This window comes from Salmo trutta, chromosome 37, assembly GCF_901001165.1.
Source record: "Salmo trutta chromosome 37, fSalTru1.1, whole genome shotgun sequence".
NCBI lineage: Eukaryota > Metazoa > Chordata > Actinopteri > Salmoniformes > Salmonidae > Salmo > Salmo trutta.
In genome coordinates, this window is record NC_042993.1 from 6,764,271 (window position 1) to 6,788,443 (window position 24,173).

Genomic DNA, 24,173 nt, shown 5'->3' on the forward strand with positions numbered 1-24,173 from the left:
AAGTCAGATTTACTCTAAGAAAAATGTTATTACCTTTGCTGTCTTCGTCAGAATGCACTCCCAGGACTTCTACTTCAATAACAAATGTTGGTTTGGTCCCAAATAATCCATTGTTATATCCAAATAGCGGCGTTTTGTTCGTGCGTTCAAGACACTATCTGAAAGGGTAAATAAGGGTTACGAGCACGACGCATTTCGTGACAAAAAAATTCTAAATATTCCATTACCGTACTTCGAAGCATGTCAACCGCTGTTTAAAATCAATTTTTATGCAATTTTTCTCGTAAAAAAGCGATAATATTCCGACCGGGAAATCGATTTTTATTACAAAGAGAGTGAAAGTAAAAGCATGCTGTTCCCTCATGCACGAGCCTCAGTCTGATGGCCCTCTGATAGAGCACTTGCCAAACGCGCTAGTGTGTTTCAGCCTGGGCCTTGAATTACGTCATTCAGCTTTTTCCCGGGTTCTGAGAGCCTATGGGAGCCGTAGGAAGTGTCACGTCATGCCAGAGATCCCCTGTTTTTGTTAGAGATGATCAAGGAGGGCAAGAAATGGTCAGACAGGCCACTTCCTGTAAGGAATCTTCTCAGGTTTTGGCCTGCCAAATGAGTTCTGTTATACTCACAGACACCATTCAAACCGTTTTAGAAACTGTAGGGTGTTTTCTATCCAAAGCCAATAATTATATGCATGCATATTCTAGTTACTAGGCAGGAGTAGTAACCAGATTAAATCGGGTACGTTTTTTATCCGGCCGTGCAAATACTGCCCCCTAGCCCCAACAGGTTAAAAGTACTTTTTTGAATTTCTTTCCTTCTTAATGTGTTTGAGCCACTTAGTTGTGTATTTTATGGCAAGAACAATTCCAAGAAAAGACATGAGAAGATGGCAAAGGAGATAGTGATGAGAGTGAGAGCATACAGAATGAAAATAAAGACCCCTTGGGATCTAAAGTGAGTGTGGGGTGCCTCTTGTCTCCTTTTTGTCAATTTGAGGATACTACAGTCACCCCTGGTGGAGGTTCTTGGAACACTGCTATTTAAGTCTGAGCAGAGGTTGCCGAAAACCTTCAAAGGTGGTGGTGCTAAGTTGCGTGTTATCTTGAATACCAGGCAGATGTTTGAGTACAGAATTAAATTGTGTAAACTTATTGAGTACACTCCTTTAAAAAGGGGTTCCAACAGGGATCTTTTGCAGTCACCAAAAGAGAACCCTTTTTGGTTATAGGTAGAAGTATTTTTGGTTCCATGTAGAACCTGCTGCGGAATGAAGCCCAAAAGGGTTATACCTAGGCACAGAAGGGTTTCTACCTGGAACCAAAAAGGGTTATCCTATGGGGACAGTGGAAGAATCCTTTTAGGTTGTAGATATCACCTTTTTGAGTGTAGGTTCTGTTTTTTGTAAAAAATAAATGCAACAGGCCCTGTGCGTCTCTGGAGGATCTAGCAAGATAGCGAATGAATGCATCACCTACTCAGTATGACTATAATGAACATGCCTAATTTGCACCATTATGCAATTATTAAGAGACTAGATACAAAAAGCTAATCTTGGCAACCAATGTTCTAGCATTAATGAATTGAGGCAGGCAGATCAGAGATGTCAAGGTGGTATCCAATAATATGCTACAGTATGTGTATAGTGTAAATAACAACTACCAATAGACCTAAATTAGAAGCATTTAGTCAATCAAATAATTACTCTGTAAACGAGGAATGAAGTTACTCTATTTAACTAATAGCATGAAATAATTGACACAAAAAATGACAGTGTACATGAAATACATTATACATTACATAATAACACAAAGTATATGACTACCACCAATAGGCTAAAACAACGTGGTAACACGTGTCTTCAGTTCAGAATAGGCTCTAAGAGAAAACACAATGTGTGTCTGATACACACAGGAGCTTGGTAGCAAGTTCTCAAAGTATGAACAAATTCACTGTCCTTTTAACCAAATTCAAGCAGAAACGGATACCCAACCTGAATTCACATTTCTTTGCACTTTTGACTGCTTAAAACAAAAGACAGGAAAACGTCCAGATTCAAATCTAATCAACTCAATGTAAATGATAGGAGTGCATCCTTGTGTCGCTCCCTCTTTGAACTATCCGCTGCCCGACGAACAAAATAACACTCCCTGTAACAATACATCCCATAGCACTTAGTACAATAAAATATATACACGTGTAGCTCTTTGTGAACTCTTGAAAAATTCAAACATGACAATTTAATTCACATAGTAACATTAATTTAGTTGATTCACGTTTTCATCGGTCTTCACACCTCTCCTGGCATCAGTGACCCCAGGACTTCCATGAGAATGTCTCTTCTTAGAGATCGCCACAGATAAGGTATGTTTGAACCTTCTGATAGCCCACAGATGGTCTGCCATCTGCCATGTAATAAATGGTGATTGAGTCATTATGCTGGGCCTCGCACGCCAGCTCGTAATCAGTCGCGAGTATATCATCTTCTCTCATTCTTCTACTACAGTCGTCATTCATGGGAAACAAATTCAAAATCAAAGGCCCTATGTGGAGCATCGAAAATGTTTGTTGTTGTTTATTCATAAAAAGTAGAAGACAGTAAATATAATTAATCACAATGGTTAACCTATGCAAATTAATAGGAAAACATTTCAAGCTTATTAATAGGATTACATTTAGCCTACTTGGGTACACATATGGCGTGGGGAAAAGTCAAAGAAAGGAAAACACAACCAGATTCTCATCTAATCAACTATATTTAAATGATAGGAGCGCACCCTTGTGTCGCACCCTCTGAACTATCCGCAGTTTCCCTGTAACTAGAAATCCATAGCACTTGCAGTACAATAAAATAGATAAAATGCATAGCTCTTATTCTTGAACAATCCAAACATGACAATTTAATTCACATAGTTACATTCATTTAGTTGATTCACCTTTTCATCTGTCTTCACACCTCTCCTGGCGTCAGTGACCCCAGGACTTCCACGGGAACACCAGCCAGTCAGGAGTATTATCACCATATCATCCTTCCACTACAGTAGTCATTCATGGAAAACAAATGAAAAATTAAAGGGCCTGTCATGCCAAATACTGTTCCCCTGCAAAAAAAAGTCTTTGGGTTTCAAGGACTTCACTGCCGAAACATGGCAAAGAATACTGTCTGAAGATGCTTTTCTTTCTCAGGCCCCAGAGCCTGTGGGAATGGACGTTGGAGGTTGAATCTGAATAAAGGATTATGTTGGGTTTTGGTTTTGTTTACTTGTATTTTGTTAAGTATTTGGGCTGATATACAGCCAGGGCAGTGGATGGCGGCATGCGCTTGTGACATTTGTTTGCAAACCACCATAGTATCAAAGAAGAAGACTCCATATGTAGTCTGACATAAATGTTTTCTTTACCATATATTTGTCTTTATATAACAAAATATTGTTAAATAGGAGAAAAAAAATTAAGCTGCTTTTGGATTGAAATTGCTAGCTACTGTAACGTTACTTATTTACTTACATCAGTCTCACTAGTCAGCTAGCTAGCTAGCCAGACAGTTTTGTTTAGCTAACATTAACTAGCTAGCTAACTGTTTTTGTAGCTTTCTGTTTATATGTAGCTTGCACTTCAATGGAATCCCTCAAGGAGATGTTATTTGATCTTTCCAACCAGGTGAAGTACTATGAAGGCACCACTGATCTCGACAAGAGGCGCAACATTCGTAGGGGGCAGAAATTCACTATTCAGGGTAACGTAAAGCGGTTAACTTCTATTACATAACTGGAAGGATTTAGCTATGAACAACCATTTTTCAACAACCATTTTCCATCTAGGTAGTTGGTCATCTAGAAGTTGCTAGTTATATATCTGTCATATTGAGGTATCTAGCTATAAGTTAACCCTGATCAATCAAATGGATAGGTCTTACCAATTATGGTCATTCCAACTGCCCTTAACTAGGTGTCTTTGCTAGACAGACACACAGACAGAGATGGGGGGAGAGGGATAAAGAAAGACACAGGAGGGTGATTTTCACTGAGGAGGAGGCCATGCTGACCGAGATGCATGTTGGCCATTTCAGAGTGAAGAGCCTGATTGCCAAAATCAACATACGCTTCTTTTGGCATGGGATTGTCAAGGATGTGGACAGCTGGGCAAGTAAAACAACCTTTTGTTTATCGATCACATTCTATTATATCTGAAATTATTATGATTTCAATGAATGTCATATCAGAGAGAACACAATGTTTCAATTTGTCACCTTGTGCTTAAAGATCTAGCCTGACAGAAGTTTGAGAGGGTGAAGCCTGGCATAAGAGTTGAAGCCCATCAGTTGTTTCACCATGGCACATGATCGGTAAGTGTCACAGTACAAATTTTGCCCTGATAAGTTGCTTTGTAATGGTTGCTTTATTTGACCAAAGCAGAGTTCAATATTATAGATTGTGTATCATACCCTTACAAATATGAAATTCTGCACACTGAACGACAGATACGGGTAAGAATGAAGTAATCTTCTCTCTAAGACTTTATATGTGAGGGGTTGACTTCATCGGACCCTTAACGAAATACAGGAATGGCAACAGCTGGTGTCTGACGGCGACCGATTATTTTACCAAGTGGGGGGAGGCAATACCCATTCAGGTCTGTTAAGGAGGAGACCGTGCTTAACTCTAAATTCCCTTCTGTAACCCATTTAAAAAGGGTGCTTGGAACCAAAAATTGATTTTCTTTGTATGATACCCATCAAGGACAAGACTGGCGAGGCTACCTCCAAGGTGATGATGGACATCTTCAACACCTACGGTTCTCCTGAGGTCATCTTGACTGACCAATGTCGTGAACTCTGAAACAAGGTACTATTAGTATTTGTTTTTCCATTGTACATAATCAGACATTTCAATATCTTCCATTGTCAGTAGATCTCCCTTTCCTACCGCTCCTCTAGGTTTGGATGAACAGACCAACCACACCCTCAAGACTGCCATGGGCAAGTCCCTTGACGGGTTCCAGGAATGGTGGGAGGACAACCTGAAGGTCATTCTCTTTGCAATTCGAGCCCTGCTTTTAACCATAAGACATCTCCACAGAAACGTATAGCCTAACGATTGCATGGTGACAGTGATTGTGTCTGTTAAACCGGTAAACTGGAAATTCTGGGGGGAAAAACTAGTTCAAGTTATGATATCAGGGATTTTCAGGTCAGAGAAAGATGCCAGAGTTTCTGAATTGGAATTCCGAGTTGGATGGCCGTTCAAAACTATTTTTCCCAGTCTGAGCTTGCTTTTTTCCCCCCCGAGTTCCCAGTTGTCTTGAACACACTGAAGTCGGTAGTCAGAGATTGCAAAGTTTTTTTTTAATGTGCCACTAGAGACCTAGGCTACCTCTTATTTCTGAATAGGGCTACCTCCAACAAAGATGCGCTTATGTCTATATTGATGTGAGAAATAGGCATATCTTCACAGTAATGGTGGCTGGCTGCGATATCAACAAGCCTAATCATTTTTGTATTGAGGTGATATTCAATTGACAAATTTCAATTGAAATTGATTAGATTACTCTGGCAATGAAAAATATTTAGATGTAAGGCGTTCATGGTGAGATCTTTAATAATAAAGTAAACAGACACTTAAACTAACACATGACGCGTAACACATGTAGACGTTTAAGGCGCTCATGGTAAGATCGTTCATAATAAACTTACAAGCAAACTGACACGTGACGTGTCAGTGCCACATTACATGACGTGAACACTACGTCTACGTGATGTGTACGTGTCACGTGACATGAACATGAAGTGAACACGTCGGCAGTTTGACTTCTTAGACAAAAACTGTCTCCATTGACAGTCCATCTTAATTCATGGCAGTATTTTATGGCTTCGTGAGAGGTATCAGCAGCATCACAAGGCTTAATTCTGGCACTTATCACCCCCCATAGTACAGTAGTCTAGCCTAGACAGACTACAGTCTAGTCTTCATACAGGATACTGTGACGCAACAATATTGTGAAACAAGTCAAAAGGCTTCTTCTTCTTCTATGCTATAATGGCATTCGCAACAATTAGATGTGCATTCCGCCACCTACTGTGAAGGTGGATAATAAGGATCCCAAAAAGGAAAACATTTGGGTAAAAATAAATAAAATATACAAACTATCAAAAAAGAAATTAACTAAACAAAATCAACATGCTTTTCTGTAAAAAAACGAATTCTAATCAGGTCCCAACACAGCCTCAGAAGCCTCCGGTGAGGGCGGGACATTTCCTAGCTACAAAAGTCCTTGTAATGCTTCTGCTGTGAAGTCTTGGAGCCCCAAAAACTTCTCGGCGATCCGCTGGCAGCCCTGATCCTTCACACCTCGACCTCCTTCACCCTAACAGGGCACTCAAGGAAGTCCAGAGTATGATCCCCACCACAGTTGCAACATTTTCCATTCACAGATTCTTCAATATCATACTTCTTCCGTGCCCATATCCTTTACAATTTCCACACTGTAATGGTTTGGACACAAATGTTCTCACCACATACCTCACATACCCAAGCTTCACATATTCAGGTAGAGTCTCCTCAAACAACAATAATATCGACAGGCTTTTCTCCTTCCTTCCATTTACCATACGGGTCAAGCGACGTGCACAGACCACTCCTTTGATTTTCTGACTAAGGTACTCATTATCTACATCCAACAAGACTCCAGCTATAACTCCTTTGGCAGGCGCCCTGCTCCGAAGATCAATACATCTAGCCAGATCCAGTGCACGCTTCTTCTGTTCTTCATCAACACAATTAACCAAAACAAGGCCGCTTCTAGTCACCTTTATTGAAACCACCTTTCCCACTGCTTTCTTCACAGTACTCGATATTACAAATGTATTTCCAGAATGAATCTCCTTGACCAAAAAACACAGTCTAATAAGAAATGCCTTATTGGACGGTCCTTGTCTTCTACTACAACTTTTGCTTGTTTTGTTCCATTCTTTGATGTCACTTTTCCATTCATTATTACACACTTTACTTGCCGTACTTTTGGATTCAAGCACAGTCGCCATTTCCTCCTGCTGTCCTACATCAGACTCACGAGCTCATTCCCCTTCCGTATCAAGGCTCCCCCTTGCATCCCTTGAACAGAAATAAAGCATTCAGGATACAACTCTTCTTCATCTTCTGGATTTTATATGGTGGTTGGCAACCAACTTTAAGGTGCATTACTGCCACCAACTGGACTGGAGTGTGGACCAGAGACAGTGAAGGTCTAAACCCTACCCAATAATCTCATCTCCCTAAGGAAACGAAATACATAATTAAATACTACATCCCCTGAAGATTTCCCCAGCAGATCACTTAATCCTGACTCTTCAGCCCCATTACTCCTCAAATCTAATAACAATCGCTCCCTTTCTCTCACATATTTCTGGCACTGAAATAGAACATGTTTCACTGTCTCCATCTCCTCCTGACAATGATCACACCTCTCAGTCAGATGTTTCCCCACCAATTTCAATGTACTATTTAGCCTTGTGTGTCCCAGTCTCAGCCTTGTGATTATACTTTCCTCCCTCCTCTCTCAGTGAATTTAAGTATGCTCCCCCTAATTCTCTCTCTCTTTCTCGGAGGACCTGAGCCCTAGGACCATGCCTCAGGACTACCTGGCCTGATGACTCCTTGCTGTCCCCAGTCCACCTGGTCATGCTGCTGCTCTGGTTTCGGCTGTTCTGCCGGCCTGTTCACTGGACGTGCTGTCTTGCTGCTGTTTTTGACTGTCTCTCTCTACTGCTGTCTAACTCTGAATGATCGGCTATGAAAAGCCAACTGACATTTACTCCTGAGGTGCTGACCTGTTGCACCCTCTACAACCACTGTGATTATTATTATCTGACCCTGCTGGTCATATATGAACATCTTGGCCACCAGCCAGAAGAGGACTGGCCACCCCTCAGTGCCTGGTTTCTCTCTAGGTTTAGTCCTAGGTTCCGGCCTTTCTAGGGAGTTTTTCCTAGCCACTGTGCTTCTACACCTGCATTGCTTGCTGTTCGGAGTTTTAGGCTGGGTTTCTGTATAGCACTTTGTGACATCGGCTGATGTAAAAAAGGGCTTTATAAATACATTTGATTGATTGATTGATTAACCCCTTGGCTTATGCTTTACCGACTGACAATTTTATCTCAACATTAGGATGTTTAAGATCCTGCTTGGTTATAACATCCACCTCCTCATTCCCCTCTATCCCAAGTGAGCTGCTACCCAGAGGAAGATCACAAATACCCCATCTGTTTCACTCTATACAAGCACTGCAAAACCTCACCCGTGCTGCACAGGAGTCAGAGCAGATGACACCTCCTCCACCCACTCTGCAGCCAATAATATGGCCAACAACTCCATGTGTAAACAGATAAATGATCCGTAGCTCTTTTCGTCACAGCCACCTTAAACTCAGGAACACAAAGCTGCTCCTCCCCTTCCTGTTTTAGGGTCCTTTCATCCATCTGTGAATATATTCAAGAAAGCATAGCATTGTGTTCTTAAATGTTCACTTACAACTGAATCTACTCCTTCCTCAACATCTCTTACCCTCCCAAGCAACCCTAGATCTATCACTGACTGAGGGAGAAACCAAGGTGGGATAGCAGGAAGAACCAGAGGGGCTAAACTCCCTCCCAAACAACCCCATCTCTCTCGCCATGCAATTGCCTATCCAACCAAAGTTGTATTCAGATTTCTGTTCATGTTCCCAGCACTCTAGGAGCACCTTTTTTGTAGGATGTGTAACCGTATGTCCTTGTAGATTTACCCAATATGTCATGGCTAACTGTTGTTTTCATAACTTTAACTGCATCGCTGCCCCCGGGGAGGTCCTAAGGGCTCCACGACATATTCTTAGGGCTTGAGCCTGGATAACATCTAGCTTTTCTAAAGATGTCTGAGCTGCTGATGCATATGCTACACTTCCATAATCCACTGATGACCTTAACAGCGCTATATATATATCATTTTCAACACCATTCTATCTGTCACTCCATTCCTGACAAGCAACGCATCACACAAATGACATGCTCCGCCCATGTCATTTGAGTGTCAAGTCAGACCCCCAGGAACCTAAACCCCTCCCACCCTCTCCAGAAGGCCATTCAATGTATCCCCCACCATCCCTCTCTGATCCAGGACCCCCGGATGTTCTCCTCTAACCCTCTATCTCCCACCCTGCCCCTCTTCTGTCAGATTATTTGAGTTGTGCACCTTCACAAATGCCTGGGCTAACATCTCCCCCTTTTCAGCACAGGGAGATCCCAATCTCTTCTGATCCCACAGCAGTGGTCCTGTCTTTGTTTCCACAGAACTGGCGCCAATGCTCCCTCTTAGCTGTCCTAATGATCCTCCTTACTACTGCTTGTTTATAGCTGATTCTTCCTCCCTCAATCCTACATTCAACAGGACAGGATAGTGATCCGTACTCCCTGTAGATTCCTCCTAAACCTCCCAACTACATCTACCTGCCATTCAACTGGAGAATAAAGTAAGATCCAGAGCAGATTCAATTCCAGTTACTGGGTCAATCCTGGTTCCCCGGCCGTCAATAAGACTCAAGGCCTTTCTCATCCAGTAGTTCCTCCAACACTTGTCTGTCTCCTATCAGTCTGTAACCCTCCCCAGAGCGTACTATGAGCATTAAAATCCCCCACCACATTACCTGTCTCCTATCAGTCTGTAACCCTCCCCAGAGCGTACTGAGCATTAAAATCCCCCACCACATTACCTGTCTCCTATCAGTCTGTAACCCTCCCCAGAGTGTACTATGAGCATTAAAATCCCCCCACCACATTACCTGTCTCCTATCAGTCTGTAACCCTCCCCAGAGTGTACTATGAGCATTAAAATCCCCCCACCACATTACCTGTCTCCTATCAGTCTGTAACCCTCCCCAGAGTATAGTGAGCATTAAAATCCCCCCACCACATTACCTGTCTCCTATCTTTACCTTCTACATTTCCAAGGGCCAGTAACTCTTACACGGCTTGTAAAAGTTCACTATTACCATTTTCACCCCTCTTTCCCAACCACAACATACTCCTGTTCCACTCCCCTCTCCCACACACCTATATGGGATCCCCTGCATTATAAATGTCTACAGACGGCAACATAACTTTGTAATACAACATCTAGATGAGGTTTTAGCCATGTCTCCTGGAGACCTATCACATCAGGTTGGCTGGTAACTCCTCAAGAAACTGAACTCTTGCCCATTCACCATCAAACTTCTGCCGTTCCAGTGAAGGATTAACACCATAATGAAAATTAACCAATACATGATTCCTGGCTGGACTGATTCTCAATCTTATTGAGGTCATCCTGTACATTTTCCCCTGTCAGTCCTGTGATTCCAAGATGCCTCACTGCCTGCTCCACTATGATCTGTATCGGCTTAGTCATTGATTGTCATTTTTCTGTGCAATTGAGTGCTGCTGTCACAACTGTAACAACCTTCCGCATGTCTCCTACCAGTCTTGTGTTCTCCCCCATTCTGCTCTCTACATCAGGCCCAACCTGCATCCCAATCTGCCCTGGAATACCTGCTCTCTACATCAGGCCCAACCTGCATCCCAATCTGCCCTGGAATACCTGCTCTCTACATCAGGCCCAACCTGCATCCAAATCTGCCCTGGAATACCTGCTCTCTACATCAGGCCCAACCTGCATCCCAATCTGCCCTGGAATACCTGCTCTCTATGTAGTAGAGTGATGAACGAACCACGCTACATCTACATCAGGCCCAACCTACATCCCAATCTGCCCTGGAATACCTGCTCTCTACATCAGGCCCAACCTGCATCCCAATCTGCCCTGGAATACCTGCTCTCTACATCAGGCCCAACCTACATCCCAATCTGCCCTGGAATACCTGCTCTCTACATCAGGCCCAACCTGCATCCCAATCTGCCCTGGAATACCTGCTCTCTACATCAGGCCCAACTTACATCCCAATCTGCCCTGGAATACCTGCTCTCCTCAGTGCCTCAATTGTTTCTGCGTGAACTACCTTCACTGCTTCTGCATACGAGATGTTACGCTCACACTTCCACCTGTCTTTACACCACTGAACAACCCCCATACGACACAATAAGGGCCCCCCCCACCCCACACAGTTACAGCCCTTTAACTGGACCCCGTCTCCACATACAGTATGTATGTTCTCCCCCACACCTTGCACATCTCCTTTTGTCTTTACACACCACAGCCACATGCCCAAACCTTTGGCAGTTACAGCAACGCAATGGTGTCAGAACATATGTTACACATAGTAACTCATATACCCAACCCTAACTGTCCCTGGCAATACCAATAGTAGCACTGACAAGCTATCCACCTTGTTCCATCTCATGTTCCATCTCATGTCATCTGGAGGTGCTTTGCCTCAATAAGAGAGCCTACCTTTAAGTGGTCCTTTATTTCTTGCATGTTAACACTTTCTGGAACTCCTGTAATAACTCCCTTCACCCACTGCCGTCCAGTTTGATCCAGCATGCTACTATCAACCACATGTTTATATACCTGCTCATACTGTTTAACATTGAAACACACCACCACCAAACTTCCATCACAAAGAACTTTAGCAGACACAACCTCTCCTACTTCCTCACTCAATCCTAACCTCCAATCACAGCCCAGTGTTGCTCTACCACCTCCACTGGATTTCATCAAGATCTTCTCCCTATTTGAAACTGAACGACGATGATTTTCTTAGCACCCCGTTCTGCGACCTCCTTGTCTCCTTTTCGTCTTTCAGACTTCCCGGCCAGCACCAGGATACGACTCAATAATAGTGGTGGAAGTCATACAATACCATTGGCTATTGCACCATGCAAGAGGTACCATAGGCATAAAGAAACAGAACAAAGCAGAGTTCTGATTAGTAATACAGCTTTATTGAATGATGGCAGATTTAACAGTTGAATAGTTAATGAGAACTTGACTACTTTAAGATTGTGATAGATGATTCCCCTATGCCAATAAAACCCTCCAGTGGTCTGCCTATTCCTTAATCCAAACCAAGCAAATGAACACACAAGTAAAAAGAAAATACCAATTCATTTCCCTGGTTTTAGAGCATCATCCTTGACTCTGGATTCTTGAGTTCTAACAGAACCCTTGATTATGACCATTATAAGCATTAAAACACTATTTCAATCATTCTGCCTGATTGTACAGCAGTCTTCATCCATCAGCGTTCCAGTGCATTATGACATCATGTAACAATGGAACTGGTGTCTACCAAAGACCCATCTCCACAAATGGAAAACATCAATCTCCTCCACTTTGAAAACATCCTCGCAGACAGCCACAGTGTTCAGAGTGACATCAAGGATGTGCACTTGTCACAGTGGCTTCAAGACCACACGCAAGACCGGTTCCTCTCATTTTAATGTTGCTCTAAAAGAAAGCAACAACGAGTCAGACTTACTCCATTTCCCTCCAATATCCTGTGAGCTTATCTTCTATGTATTGATGGTTTTCAGTAAGTCCGTGTCATTTTGCTTTGGTGGTGTTTCAACGGGTTGGCATGCAAGGCTCGGTCTCACGGCAACCGCTCCAAGACCGCTCTGTTCCGTTTCCAGTCCAGCTTCTGATCCATCTGACAGTCGAGGGTCTAAAGAGGGAGAGGACCCAGCGAGTGTGTGTGCGTGTGGGGTGGCAGGGAGGGTTAGGGGTTGGGGGGTTCAGGACTCCTCCATGTCGGCTGGGGGTGAGGTTGGGGAGGATGCCTCTGGCTCACCGTCTAGTCCCACCTTTGACGCTGGAAGAGTTTACAAAATAGGTGTAGTTGTTAAAAATACACTTTCACCCAATTACTAGTATTGGGACAAAGATCAGTCTGCAGTTGTTCTCTTTGTGGCAGCATTTGAATATGACAAATAAAACACATTTGAAACAAACTGATACATCAAATTCTGAAAACAAAGAAATGAGTTGTAACCAACTACTAAGGCCTTGAAGACCCAGATACATGTCTACAACCAGAGAGGATATGGAGGATATGAGCTCTGTGCTGTCCGTTAGTGGCAGACCTGTCTGACGGCTGGGGAGCTGATGGAGCACCCAGACACTCATTTGGGCCAGGCAGGCTCTGTGTGCTCAGGCATTCAAATAAGGCAACACGAGGGCAGGGAAACAGGCCGTTCGGTCTAATTGACCAAGTACAACATAAAATAAGGGTTTGTTCAATGGTAATATGGCAGAGTGAGCATGCTCCGTGAATATGAACGCATGCAGGAGAGTTACATGATACACCGACCTTAGCGGGGCCAGCATCCACTAACACACACACACACACACACGACAGGCAAGGGGCTCTAAAATACAATCCATATTGAGAACTCAGTTATGATCAGTTGATCTACCATCCACATCATTAGACAATTCTAGATTACGTCATGATTATTAAAAGAAGGTTGACTGAAAACCAGCATAAACAAAAAAGGGCAATTTAGGACAGAACTATTAACTACTTTAAAAAAAAAAAAAGGGGCCAATCTATACTGAACAAAAATATAAAACGCAACATGTAAAGAGTTGGAATGTCCACCAGCCCACGTGTAACCACGCCAGCCCACGTGTAACCACGCCAGCCCACGTGTAACCACGCCAGCCCACGTGTAACCACGCCAGCCCACGTGTAACCACGCCAGCCCAAGACCTCCACATGTGAGGCTGGTTGGACGTACAGACACATTGGCCTGCGTACTCACCAGACATGTCACCCATTGAGCATGTTTGGGATGCTCTGAATCAACATGTACAACACCGTGTTCCAGTTCACACAGCCATTGAAGAGGAGTGGGACAACATTCCACAGGCCACAATCAACACCCTGATCAACTCTATGCGAAGGAGATGTGTCACACTGCATGAGGCAATTGGTGGTCACACCAGATACTGACTGGTTCTGATCCATGTCGCTACTTAAAGGTATCTGTGACCAACAGATGCATATCTGTATTCCCAGTCATGTGAAATCCATAGATTAGGGCCTAATTTATTTATTTCAATTGCCTGATTTCCTTATATGAACTGTAACTCTGTAAAATCTTTTAAATTGTTGCATGTTGTATTTATATATTTTGTTCCGTGTAAGATTGGTACATCCATCCATCTCTGAACTTGTGTTGATATGTAGCCATTTGTAATGGGAATATTTCAGATGAATAAAGTTCATATTACCACAATACTTATATGTTCTCCCTTTATGTAACACACATGATTTAGAGTGTTTTATTTGGGACACTCATTGTGTATGGGTTGCTGGTCACTAGACTTGATACTGAATGTTATGGATTGTGCTCATATCTGTTGATAGTGATTGATGCCAGACTGGAGATACAAGGACACTGATTGTTATTGTATTCTGTAGCACTAGCAGATGATGCGGTGACTTCCTACAAGACTCCCGGCGGGTGTTCACAGAACACTGGTGTTGTGAGATTAGAACATAGGGCCTGCTTAGAGAAGGCCAGTTGGAAATGTTCCATGCTGGAGGTTGTCTCCCTGTTGCAACTTGTATTAAATCGGATTGATTTCTGATTGATTTGATCAATGACTTCTGGTTCCCATGGAAATTCTCTATTACACCAACAACTCTTGAAGAATATAACTTGTAAATGCCTCATGAGCTTAGTTACTGAGGTTTAGAACCGCTGGTAAAGACAACGGAAGGAGTGAGAGAGTCTAATAAAGGAGAGATCAGGGGGACAGGACACACGTGCACAGTGCACCTAAACAACCAGTGAGATGACAGAATGGATGTTTTATATTTCAAGTCCTGTCTTCCTGTGGAAATCTGGGGAAGAATACCTGTCACTGTGCTCCTTAGAACTTTACTAGAAGGTGTATGACAAAAGAGTTCCAGATCTTCCATGTGTGGAGCAGTACCTGACTTCCGGACTGTTCTGGGCGTGTTGTTGGCCCCACCCCCTTCCCCGGTCTTCTTGCTCAACAGACTGTTGAAGAAGTTAGCCAGCACGCCCTCGCTGGTCTGCCCGCCTAATGGCACAGCGAAAACAAAGAGACAAAACATCACAGTTACTCAGCGAACTTGCACAGGCAAGGTTGGCAGGTATTGTTTTAAAAAAAAATAACAGTTAGGGAATAATACTGTTAGCCTATGTTCAAAATATACAGCGCATTCAGAAAGTATTCAGACCCCTGTTCCACATTTTGTTACGTTACAGCCTTATTTTAAATAGGCTTGAATAAAAAAAATCCTCAATCTACACACAACATCCCATAATAACAAAGTGAAAACTGGTTTTTAGAATTTTTCGCAAATGTAATCAACATAAAAAACAGAAATACCTTATTTACATAGGTAGTCAGACCCTTTGCTATGAGACTCGAAATTGAGCTCAGGTGCTTCTTGTTTCCATTGATCATCCTTGAGAAGTCCACCTGTGGTAAATTTAATTGATGATTGGACATGATTTGGAATGGCAGACACCCGTCTATATAAAGGTCCCACAGTTGTCAATGCATGTCAGAGAAAAAAACCAAGCCATGAGGTCGAAGGAATTGTCTGTAGAGCTCCGAGACAGGACTGTGTCGAGGCACAGATCTGGGGAAGGGTACCAAAAGATTTCTGCAGCATTGAAGGTCCCCAAGAACACAGTGGCATCTATCATTCTTAAACGGAAGAAGTTTGGAACCACCAACTCTTCCTAGAGCTGGCCGCCAGACCAAACTGAGCAATCGCGGGAGAAGGGCCTTGTTCAGGGAGGTGACCAAGAACCTGATGGTCACTCTGACAGAGCTCCAGAGTTCCTCTGTGGAGATGGGAGAACATTCCAGAAGAACAACCATCTCTGCAGCACTCCACCAACCAGGCCTTTATGGTAAAGTGGCCAGACGGAAGTCACTCCTCAGTAAAATGCACATGACAGCCCGCTTGGAGTTTGCCAAAAGGCACCTAAAGGACTCTCAGACCATGAGAAACAAGATTCTCTGGTCTGATGAAACTAAGATTGAATTCTTTGGCCTGAATGCCAAGCGTCACATCTGGAGGAATCCTGGTACCATACCTACAGTGAAGCATGGCGGTGGCAGTATCATGCTGTGGGGTTGTTTTTCAGCAGCAGGGACAGAGAGACTAGTCAGGATAAAGGGAAAGATGAATGGAGAAAAGTACAGAGAAATCCTTGATGAACCTGCTCCAGAGTGCTCAGGACAGACTGGGGCGAAGGTTCACCTTCCAACAGGACAACAACCCTAAGCACACAGCAAGACAAATGCAGGAGTGGCTTCGGGACAAGTCTCTGATTCCATTCAAGGACACTCCTTATGTCCTTGAGTGGCCCAGCCAGAGCCCGGACATGAACCCTATCGAACAACTCTGAAGATACCTAAAAATAGCTGTCCCCATCCAACCTGAAGGAACTTGAAAGGATCTGCAGAGAAGAATGGGAGAAACTCCCCAAATACAGGTGTGCCAAGCTTGTAGCGTCATACCCAAGAAGACGTGAGACTGTAATCGCTGCCAAAGGTGCTTCAACAAAGTACTGAGTAAAGGGTCTGCATACTTATGTAAATGTGATAGTTCCATTTTATTTATATACATTGGCAAAAACTTCTACAAACATGTTTTTGCTTTGTCATTATGGGGTATTGTGTTTAGATGAATTAGAATTTTTTTTTTTTTTTTTTAAACCCATTTTAGAATTAGGCTGCAACTTAACAAAATGTGTAAAAAGTCAAGGGTCTGAAGACTTTCCAAATGCACAGTAGGTGCAAACTTTATACTGGTGCCAAAGCTAATCTGTCATTTCAGTAGAATGAGTTATCGGGGATCTATGGTCTCAGTACCTGGTTGCATGGGCATCACATTGGCCACGTTTGCTGTTGCCGAGCGGTTTGACACCCGAGGAGAGCCAGTGGGTGCTCTGTTTGTGGTGTCCTGAGATGAAAAGGAGGAGGAATGAAGGAGGGATGATACAGGAACAGTAGAGAGAAGAAGAGAGAGGATGAGAAAGGAGGGGAGAGAAAGAGAAGAGACAGGAACGGAAGAAGGAGTAGAGGATCATTAATTGCATATATCAGAAGATTTACATGAACTCTTTAGGTCCTTTACAGTAGCATGTGTCCCCAGACACTTACCACTGGTCTGCCTGCTGCCGCTGGGGGCTGCTTAGACAACAGGGTCTGTTAATAGACAACACAGAGCATGTCAGTGAGAGTCCAGATAGAGTCTGAAGCCCTTAATACGACTAACCTAATTCATATGGCAACTGGCAGAAATAAACTTATCACAGCTGATGTCAGATTAGCATTATGCAATATTATCAAAGTAATGTTTTGGGTCATACCAGCTGTACATTCTCACTTACCTGAAGCTTTAGGAGAAACACTTGGTCATCCTCCACACCTAGTTCCTTTTCATGTACAAACTGCACAAAAAACTAAACATTATAAACAAACACATACCTATATACCCTTTCTCCACAAAATGACATGCAAGTCTTCCTAATGTGTTAGTTTAGTGTCCATCCGATTAAGTACATATTTGCCTGGCCTTGGCACTGTAATCTGAGTGCAGGCAGGCTCATCCTGGTAATCTGATGTTCTTTGAGATTATGGTACTCATCCCAGGGCCCATTAAAGTCCAGAGGAGAGGACTGGAGAGAGAGCAAACACCCAGAATCCCCCAGTCCACCCAGGCACAGCACCAACCCTGCATGCCAGTAGTAACCTCTGACCCAGATCAGGGCTAAGGATTTTGGATTCAGTCACAATTTCAATCAACTCCAAGATACTACCCCTAGAGTGTAGGTCAGTTAAAAGGTCTGTTCAATTACACTTGTTTCTAATACTTAATGTCTGTGCCAAAAACAAGATGATCTGGGAGTGATATTACCTTTCTAACAGGAGGCTGGATGATAACCTCCTCAAACTTGTCTTCCCTTTTCAACGACTGAAAGTTTTCATATAAAATGGAAACCTTTTTTTCATTATCCCATCCTGATGGGCTGGAAGACAATGAACCACAAAAGCACATTGTCAACAGCACATGAGAAAAAGGCTAAATGTTTCATTAGTGAGAACACTGAGTCACACTTACATGAATACTGAGTCTTTGTCCACCACCTGGGCCGGCAGGTCAAAGGGAAACCCGTATAATCTATGGACCAGGTATTTATACAATAGGTCTATGTTTTTGTTTTCCTTCATTGACGTGTATAGCAGCGCTGCGCCATCTGAGAGGCCACTACTTGTCAAGGATAGTATTATTGCTAGAATGGCCAACGATATCTTAAAGACCCCTTTACTAGCTAGCTAAGAAAAACCATGCTCACTTCACACAAGAAAGAAAAACCTGAAACTGGTGCCTGCACATTGTTGGTACATCTAAGAAAATATGAAAATATATTAGTTTGAAAGAATAACGCCAGTGGAATGCCAACTCTTAGATCAGTCGGTGAGGCAGAAGGATACACTGCAAGCAGAAGTGTCGGATGTGAGACTGGATGAAGTCAAAGTGTTCTTCCCGGTAGTCATGCTCTTTCTCTAGACTGAGAAACGTGTCACACTGCAAAGGAGGGAAGTGAAGAGAGGGAAAGAGAATACTGAGAGAGAGAAGGTAAGCCACACAAGACAAGAATGAAAAAGAAATTGAAAGCGGAGGAAATGAGAAAGTGTAAAACAAAAATGACAGATTTTCATCCTTTATACACATGTATGAATAAAGTAACCATACCAACGCCACAAAGTATCCTTTGATAAGTTGACTTAACAAGGCAACTTCATTTATTTCCCTAATGCCAGAGGTTTGCCCACCTTACCTTTGTACACACCACCATAACAGGCACGCCCAGGTTGTGTGTGAGTGTGTTCTCTCCCAAGGGGAGCACCACACACTCCTCCTCAGCCTCCCCAGCCACGGGGTTCCTCCTCTTGGGAGAGGCGCTGTGGTCGCCCCCTGGCTCTGTGTACTCCTGGAACTGTCGGACCACTAGCGGTAGGGGAGAGGGCGGAAGAGATTCCGTTTTAGAGTGCTATTTTACCCTTTTTAATTCAAACTCAGAACAATTCATCTCGATTAACTTTATAGTTTACATCTCATGGCTAATCAAAGTTAAAGAAATACTGTTGAAGTAGTTATTTCAGTCTTTAATGTTATAAAGTAAGAACGTCTCTCTCTCAGATTCATAGGCATACATCTCTGTTCCATGTCCCTCAGTGTCTCTGGGTTGACTCTGAGCTTGTCGATGTGTTCTCGTAGCACACTGGCCCACTTCTGCAGAGAGTCCAGCACCGTCCACGGCCTGGACATGTCCACTACCAGCAGGGCCATAGTGTCGGCCAGGTTCTCCCCACACACAGCAAACTGCTGGAGGCCTTTGTGGTACAGGTCACCGTCCAGAATCCATGCGTTACACATAGCATGATCTGCACAGACACACACACAGTTTGGGGTCAAATCACACCAAAAAGGAGAAATTGTACCAGGCTATCCTATTGATCGCTACTGACCCATCATACACTGATGCCTGAGCTATATTATATTATCCAAGATGGCGTAGCAGTCAGGCGTCTTTTGTCTTCGTCGTGTCCCGTGTATATATATTTTTCTTTGCATATTTTTTAAATATTTTCTTAACCCCAAATTCAACATACTCTCCTGCAACCCGCCTCACCCAATGTGGTATGGATCTGCTATTTTCTATACTTTAGAACCGGAACCCCCAACAGAAGCTAGCCAGCTAACTAGCTACTAGTCAGCTAGCGGGCATCAGCTAACCTTTAGCCAGGACAACTCCTGCCAGTCTGTACAGTGCGTTTCATCCCAGAACTTATCAGACTCATTTTTCTGCATATCACTGGATTCCTACCGCAAGCTCTGAACCTCTTCACCTGGATCATCACAGCTAGCTAGCTGCTATCCGATTGGCTTCTCCTGGCTAATGTCCCTGTCCCGAAGCAAACACCAATTAGCCTGGAGCTAGCCTATGCTAGGCCCATCTCCCGGCTAGCTGAAGAGGTCCTCCAGCCACTCCTTGGGCTACAATACCCATTTTGCCAATTGGCCTGGACCCCTTTTATTGCCGATATGAAGCCCCGGCGATCCATCCCGACTGGACTATCGACGTAATCCGCCCGAGGGGGATTTTTCAACAGGCTCCTTTGTCGCGACGTCCCCTGAATGCCCATCTGCTAGCCTGCTAGTCGCGGCCCGCTAACTGTCTAGAGCATACCGGACTTTTAGCTGAAGTGGTCCATCAGTCAATTTCTATTTTCTAACCTATTTTGCAAATTGGCCTGGACCCTTTTACTACACGGACCCCTGCTGATCCATCACAACACATCTGCCGACGTAACAGCACAAGGGGGTTACAACAACAGACTTCTTCCATCGCGACGTCCCTCTAAGGCCCTTCTGCTTGCCTGCTAGCCCCGGCCCGCTAGCTGTCTGAATCGTCGTCTCCCCAGCCCATCCAGCTACTCATTGGACCCTATGATCACTCGGCTACGCATGCCTCTCCCTAATGTCAATATGCCTTGTCCATTGCTGTTTTGGTTAGTGATTATTGTCTTATTTCACTGTAGAGCCTCCAGCCCTGCACAATATGCCTCAGCTAAGCCTCTTGTCCCACCTCCCACACGTGGTGACCTCACCTGGTCTAATTGATGTCTCTAGAGACAATACCACTCAATGCCTACGTTTATTTCCACTGTATTCACATCCTACCATACCTTTGTCTGTACATTATGCATTGAATCTTTTCTACCACGGCCAGAAATCTCCTTTTACTCTCTGTCCCAAACGTACTAGACGACCAGTTCTTATAGCGCTTAGCCATACCCTTATCCTACTCTGCTCCTCTGGTGATGTAGAGTTTAATCCAGGACCTGCAGTGCCTAGCTCCACTCCCATTCACCAGGCCCTCTCATTTGTTGACTTCTGTAACCGTAAGAGCCTTGGTTTCATGCATGTTAACATTAGAAACCTCCTCACTAAGTTTGTTTTATTCTCTGCTTTAGCACACTCTGCCAACCCGGATGTCCTAGCTGTGTCCGAATCCTGGCTTAGGAAGGCCACCAAAAACCCTGAAATTTCCATCCTTAACTATAACATTTTCCAACAAGATAAACTGCCAAAGGGGGCGGAGTTGCAATCTACTGCAGAGATGGCCTGCAGAGTTCTGTCGTACTATCCAGGTCTTGCTTCTGTCTTACTATCCAGGCCCAAACAATTTGAGCTTCTACTTTAAAAATCCACCTATCCAGAAACAAGTCTCTCACCGTTGCCGCTTGCTATAGACCACCACCTGCCCCCAGCTGTGCCCTGGACACCATATGTGAATTGATTTGCCCCCCCCCCCCCCCCCCCCCATCTATCTTCAGAGCTTGTGCTGTTAGGTGACCTAAACTGGGACATGCTTAACACCCCGGCCATCCTACAATCTAAGCTTGATGCCCTAAATCTCACACAAATTATCAATGAACCTACCAGGTACAACCCCAAATCTGTAAACACAGGCACCCTCATAGATCTCATCCTAACCAACCTGCCCTCCAAATACACCTCTGCTGTCTTCAACCAGGATCTCAGCGATCACTGCCTCATTGCTTGCGTCTGTAATGGGTCTGCGGTCAAACGACCACCCCTCATCACTGTCAAAACGCTCCCTAAAACACTTCAGCAAGCAGGCCTTTCTAATCAACCTGGCCCAGGTATCCTGGAATGACATTGACCTCATCCCGTCAATAGAGGATGCCTGGTTATTGTTTGAAAGTGCTTTCCTCACCATCTTAAATAAGCATGCCCCATTCAAAAAATGTAGAACCAGGAACAGATATAGCCTGTGGTTCACTCCAGACCTGACTGCCCTTGACCAGCACAAAAACATCCTGTGGCGTACGGCATTAGCATCAAATAGCCCCCGCGATATGCAACAGTTCATGGAAGTTGGGAACCAATATACACAGGCAGTTTGAAAAAGCTAGCCTTTGCTTTCCTAACAGATATTTGAATCCTGCAGCACAAACTCAAAAATGTTCTGGGACACTAAAGTCCATGGAGAATAAGAGCACCTCCTCCCAGCTGCCCACTGCACTGAGGCTAGGAAACATTGTCACCACCGATAAATCCACAATAATTGAGAATTTCAATAAGCATTTCTCTACGGCTGGCCATGCTTTCCACCTGGCCACCCCTACCCTGGTCAACAGCCCTGCACCCCCCACAGCAACTTGCCCAAGCCTCCCCCATTTCTCCATCACCCAAGTCCAGATAGCAGATGTTCTGAAAGAGCTGCAAAATCTGAACCCCTACAAATTAGCAGGGCTAGACAATCTGGACCCTCTCTTTCTAAAATGATCAGCCAAAATTGTTGCAGCCCCTATTACTGGACTGTTCAACCTCTCATGTCGTCTGAGATTCCCAAAGATTGGAAAGCTGCCGCGGTCATCCCCCTCTTCAAAAGGGGGACACACTCTAGACCCAAACTGCTACAGACCTATATCTATCCTACCCTGCCTTTCTAAGGTCTTCGAAAGCCAAGTTAACAAACAGATTACCGACCATTTCGAATCTCACCGCTATACAATCTGGTTTCCGAGTGTGCACCTCAGCCACGCTCAAGGTCCTAAACGATATCCTAACCGCCATCGATAAGAGACAATACTGTGCAGCTGTATTCATCGAACTGGCCAAGGCGTTCAACTCTGTCAATCACCACATTATCAGCAGACAACAGCCTTAGTTTCTCAAATGACTGCCTCGCCTGGTTCACCAACTACTTCTCAGACAGAGTTCAGTGTGTCAAATCAGATGGGCTGTTGTCCGGACCTCTGACAGTCTCTATGGGGGTGCCACAGGGTTCAAATCTCGGGCTGACTCTTCTCTGTATACATCAATGATGTCGCTCTTGCTGCTGGTGATTGTCTGGTCCACCTCTACGCAGACGACACCATTCTGTATACTTCTGGCCCTTCTTTGAACACTGTGTTAACTAACCTCCAGACGAGCTTCAATGCCATACAACTCTCCTTCCGTGGCCTCCAACTGCTCTTAAATGCAAGTAAAACTAAATGCATGCTCTTCAACCGATCGCTGCCAGCACCTGCCCGCCCGTCCAGCATCACTACTCTGGACGGTTCTGACTTAGAATACGTGGACAACTACAAATACCTAGGTGTCTGGTTAGACTGTAAACTCTCCTTCCAGACTCACATTAAGAATCTCAAATCCAAAATTAGATATAGAATCGGCTTCCAATTTCGCAACAAAGCATCCTTTCCTCATGCTGCCAAACATACCCTCGTAAAACTGACTATCCTGCCGATCCTTGACTTCGGCGATGTCATTTACAAAATATCCCCCAACACTCTACTCAGCAAATTGGATGCAGTCTATCACAGTGCCATCCATTTTGTTACCAAAGCCCCATATTACTACCCACCACTGTGACCTGTATGCTCTTGTTGGCTGGCCCTCACTACATATCTGTTGTCAAACCCACTGGCTCCAGGTCATCTATAAGTCGTTGCTAGGTAAAGCCCCGCCTTATCTCAGCTCACTGGTCACCATATACAGCACCCAGCAGGTATATTTCACTGGTCACCCCCAAAGCCAATTCCTCATTTGGCAGCCTTTCCTTCCAGTTCTCTGCTGCCAATGACGCATATAACGAATTCCAAAAATCACTGAAGCTGGAGACCCATATCGCCCTCACTAACTTTAAGCACCAGATGTCAGAGCAGCTCACAGATCACTGCACCTGTACATAGCTCATCTGTAAATAGCCCATCCAACTACCTCATCCCCATACTGTTATTTTATTTTTTGCTCCTTTGCACCCCAGTATCTCTACTTGCACATTCATCTTCTGCATTATTTATCACTCCAGTGTTTAATTGCTAAATTGTAATTATTTCGCCACTATGGCCTATTTATTGCCTTACCTCATTTGCACACACTGTATATAGACTTTCTCTATTGTGTTATTGACTATTGTCATGACGTTGGCCTGTGGGTAAGGTTTATGACCCCCCCAATAAATACCCTTCTCCCTTCCCCTCTCTCTCTGACCCTACTGAAGGACTTGAATAGCCTGTGTTAAATATAGAGAGTCTGGGAACATCAAACAAATGGGGAAAAGGAACCATCTTTTGATAATAAAACCAGTTGGAAATATGCTTGATAACGTA

The 24,173-nt window shown here is 44.0% G+C and overlaps 1 protein-coding gene and 2 long non-coding RNA genes across 3 annotated transcripts in view; 1 reads left to right on the top strand and 2 right to left on the bottom strand.

The window, feature by feature from the left end:
- The first annotated feature begins 1,673 nt into the window (after window positions 1–1,673).
- Window positions 1,674–5,245, top strand: LOC115177227 (uncharacterized). The gene is made up of 4 exons (XR_003872374.1): window positions 1,674–3,733; window positions 4,067–4,143; window positions 4,260–4,841; window positions 4,934–5,245. It is a non-coding gene; the product is annotated as an uncharacterized LOC115177227 (long non-coding RNA).
- Window positions 5,246–10,421: 5,176 nt separating this feature from the next.
- On the bottom strand, window positions 10,422–11,294 carry LOC115177486 (uncharacterized). Its single transcript, XR_003872413.1, has 2 exons — window positions 10,856–11,294; window positions 10,422–10,757 (listed from the first exon to the last, which is right to left on the bottom strand). It is a non-coding gene; the product is annotated as an uncharacterized LOC115177486 (long non-coding RNA).
- A 589-nt stretch (window positions 11,295–11,883) lies between these two features.
- The window catches only part of LOC115177483 (cytoplasmic dynein 1 light intermediate chain 1), a 31,884-nt gene continuing 19,594 nt past the window's right edge, over window positions 11,884–24,173 (bottom strand). The window contains exons 4-13 of the mRNA XM_029738294.1: window positions 19,179–19,409; window positions 18,803–18,972; window positions 18,456–18,549; window positions 18,082–18,217; window positions 17,878–17,989; window positions 17,351–17,410; window positions 17,121–17,165; window positions 16,830–16,920; window positions 14,907–15,017; window positions 11,884–12,774 (exon numbers count right to left, since the gene is read on the bottom strand). Coding sequence (XP_029594154.1) covers window positions 12,698–12,774; window positions 14,907–15,017; window positions 16,830–16,920; window positions 17,121–17,165; window positions 17,351–17,410; window positions 17,878–17,989; window positions 18,082–18,217; window positions 18,456–18,549; window positions 18,803–18,972; window positions 19,179–19,409 — 1,127 coding nt within the window. The 3' untranslated portion in view covers window positions 11,884–12,697. The remainder of the gene's footprint in view (window positions 12,775–14,906; window positions 15,018–16,829; window positions 16,921–17,120; window positions 17,166–17,350; window positions 17,411–17,877; window positions 17,990–18,081; window positions 18,218–18,455; window positions 18,550–18,802; window positions 18,973–19,178; window positions 19,410–24,173) is intronic.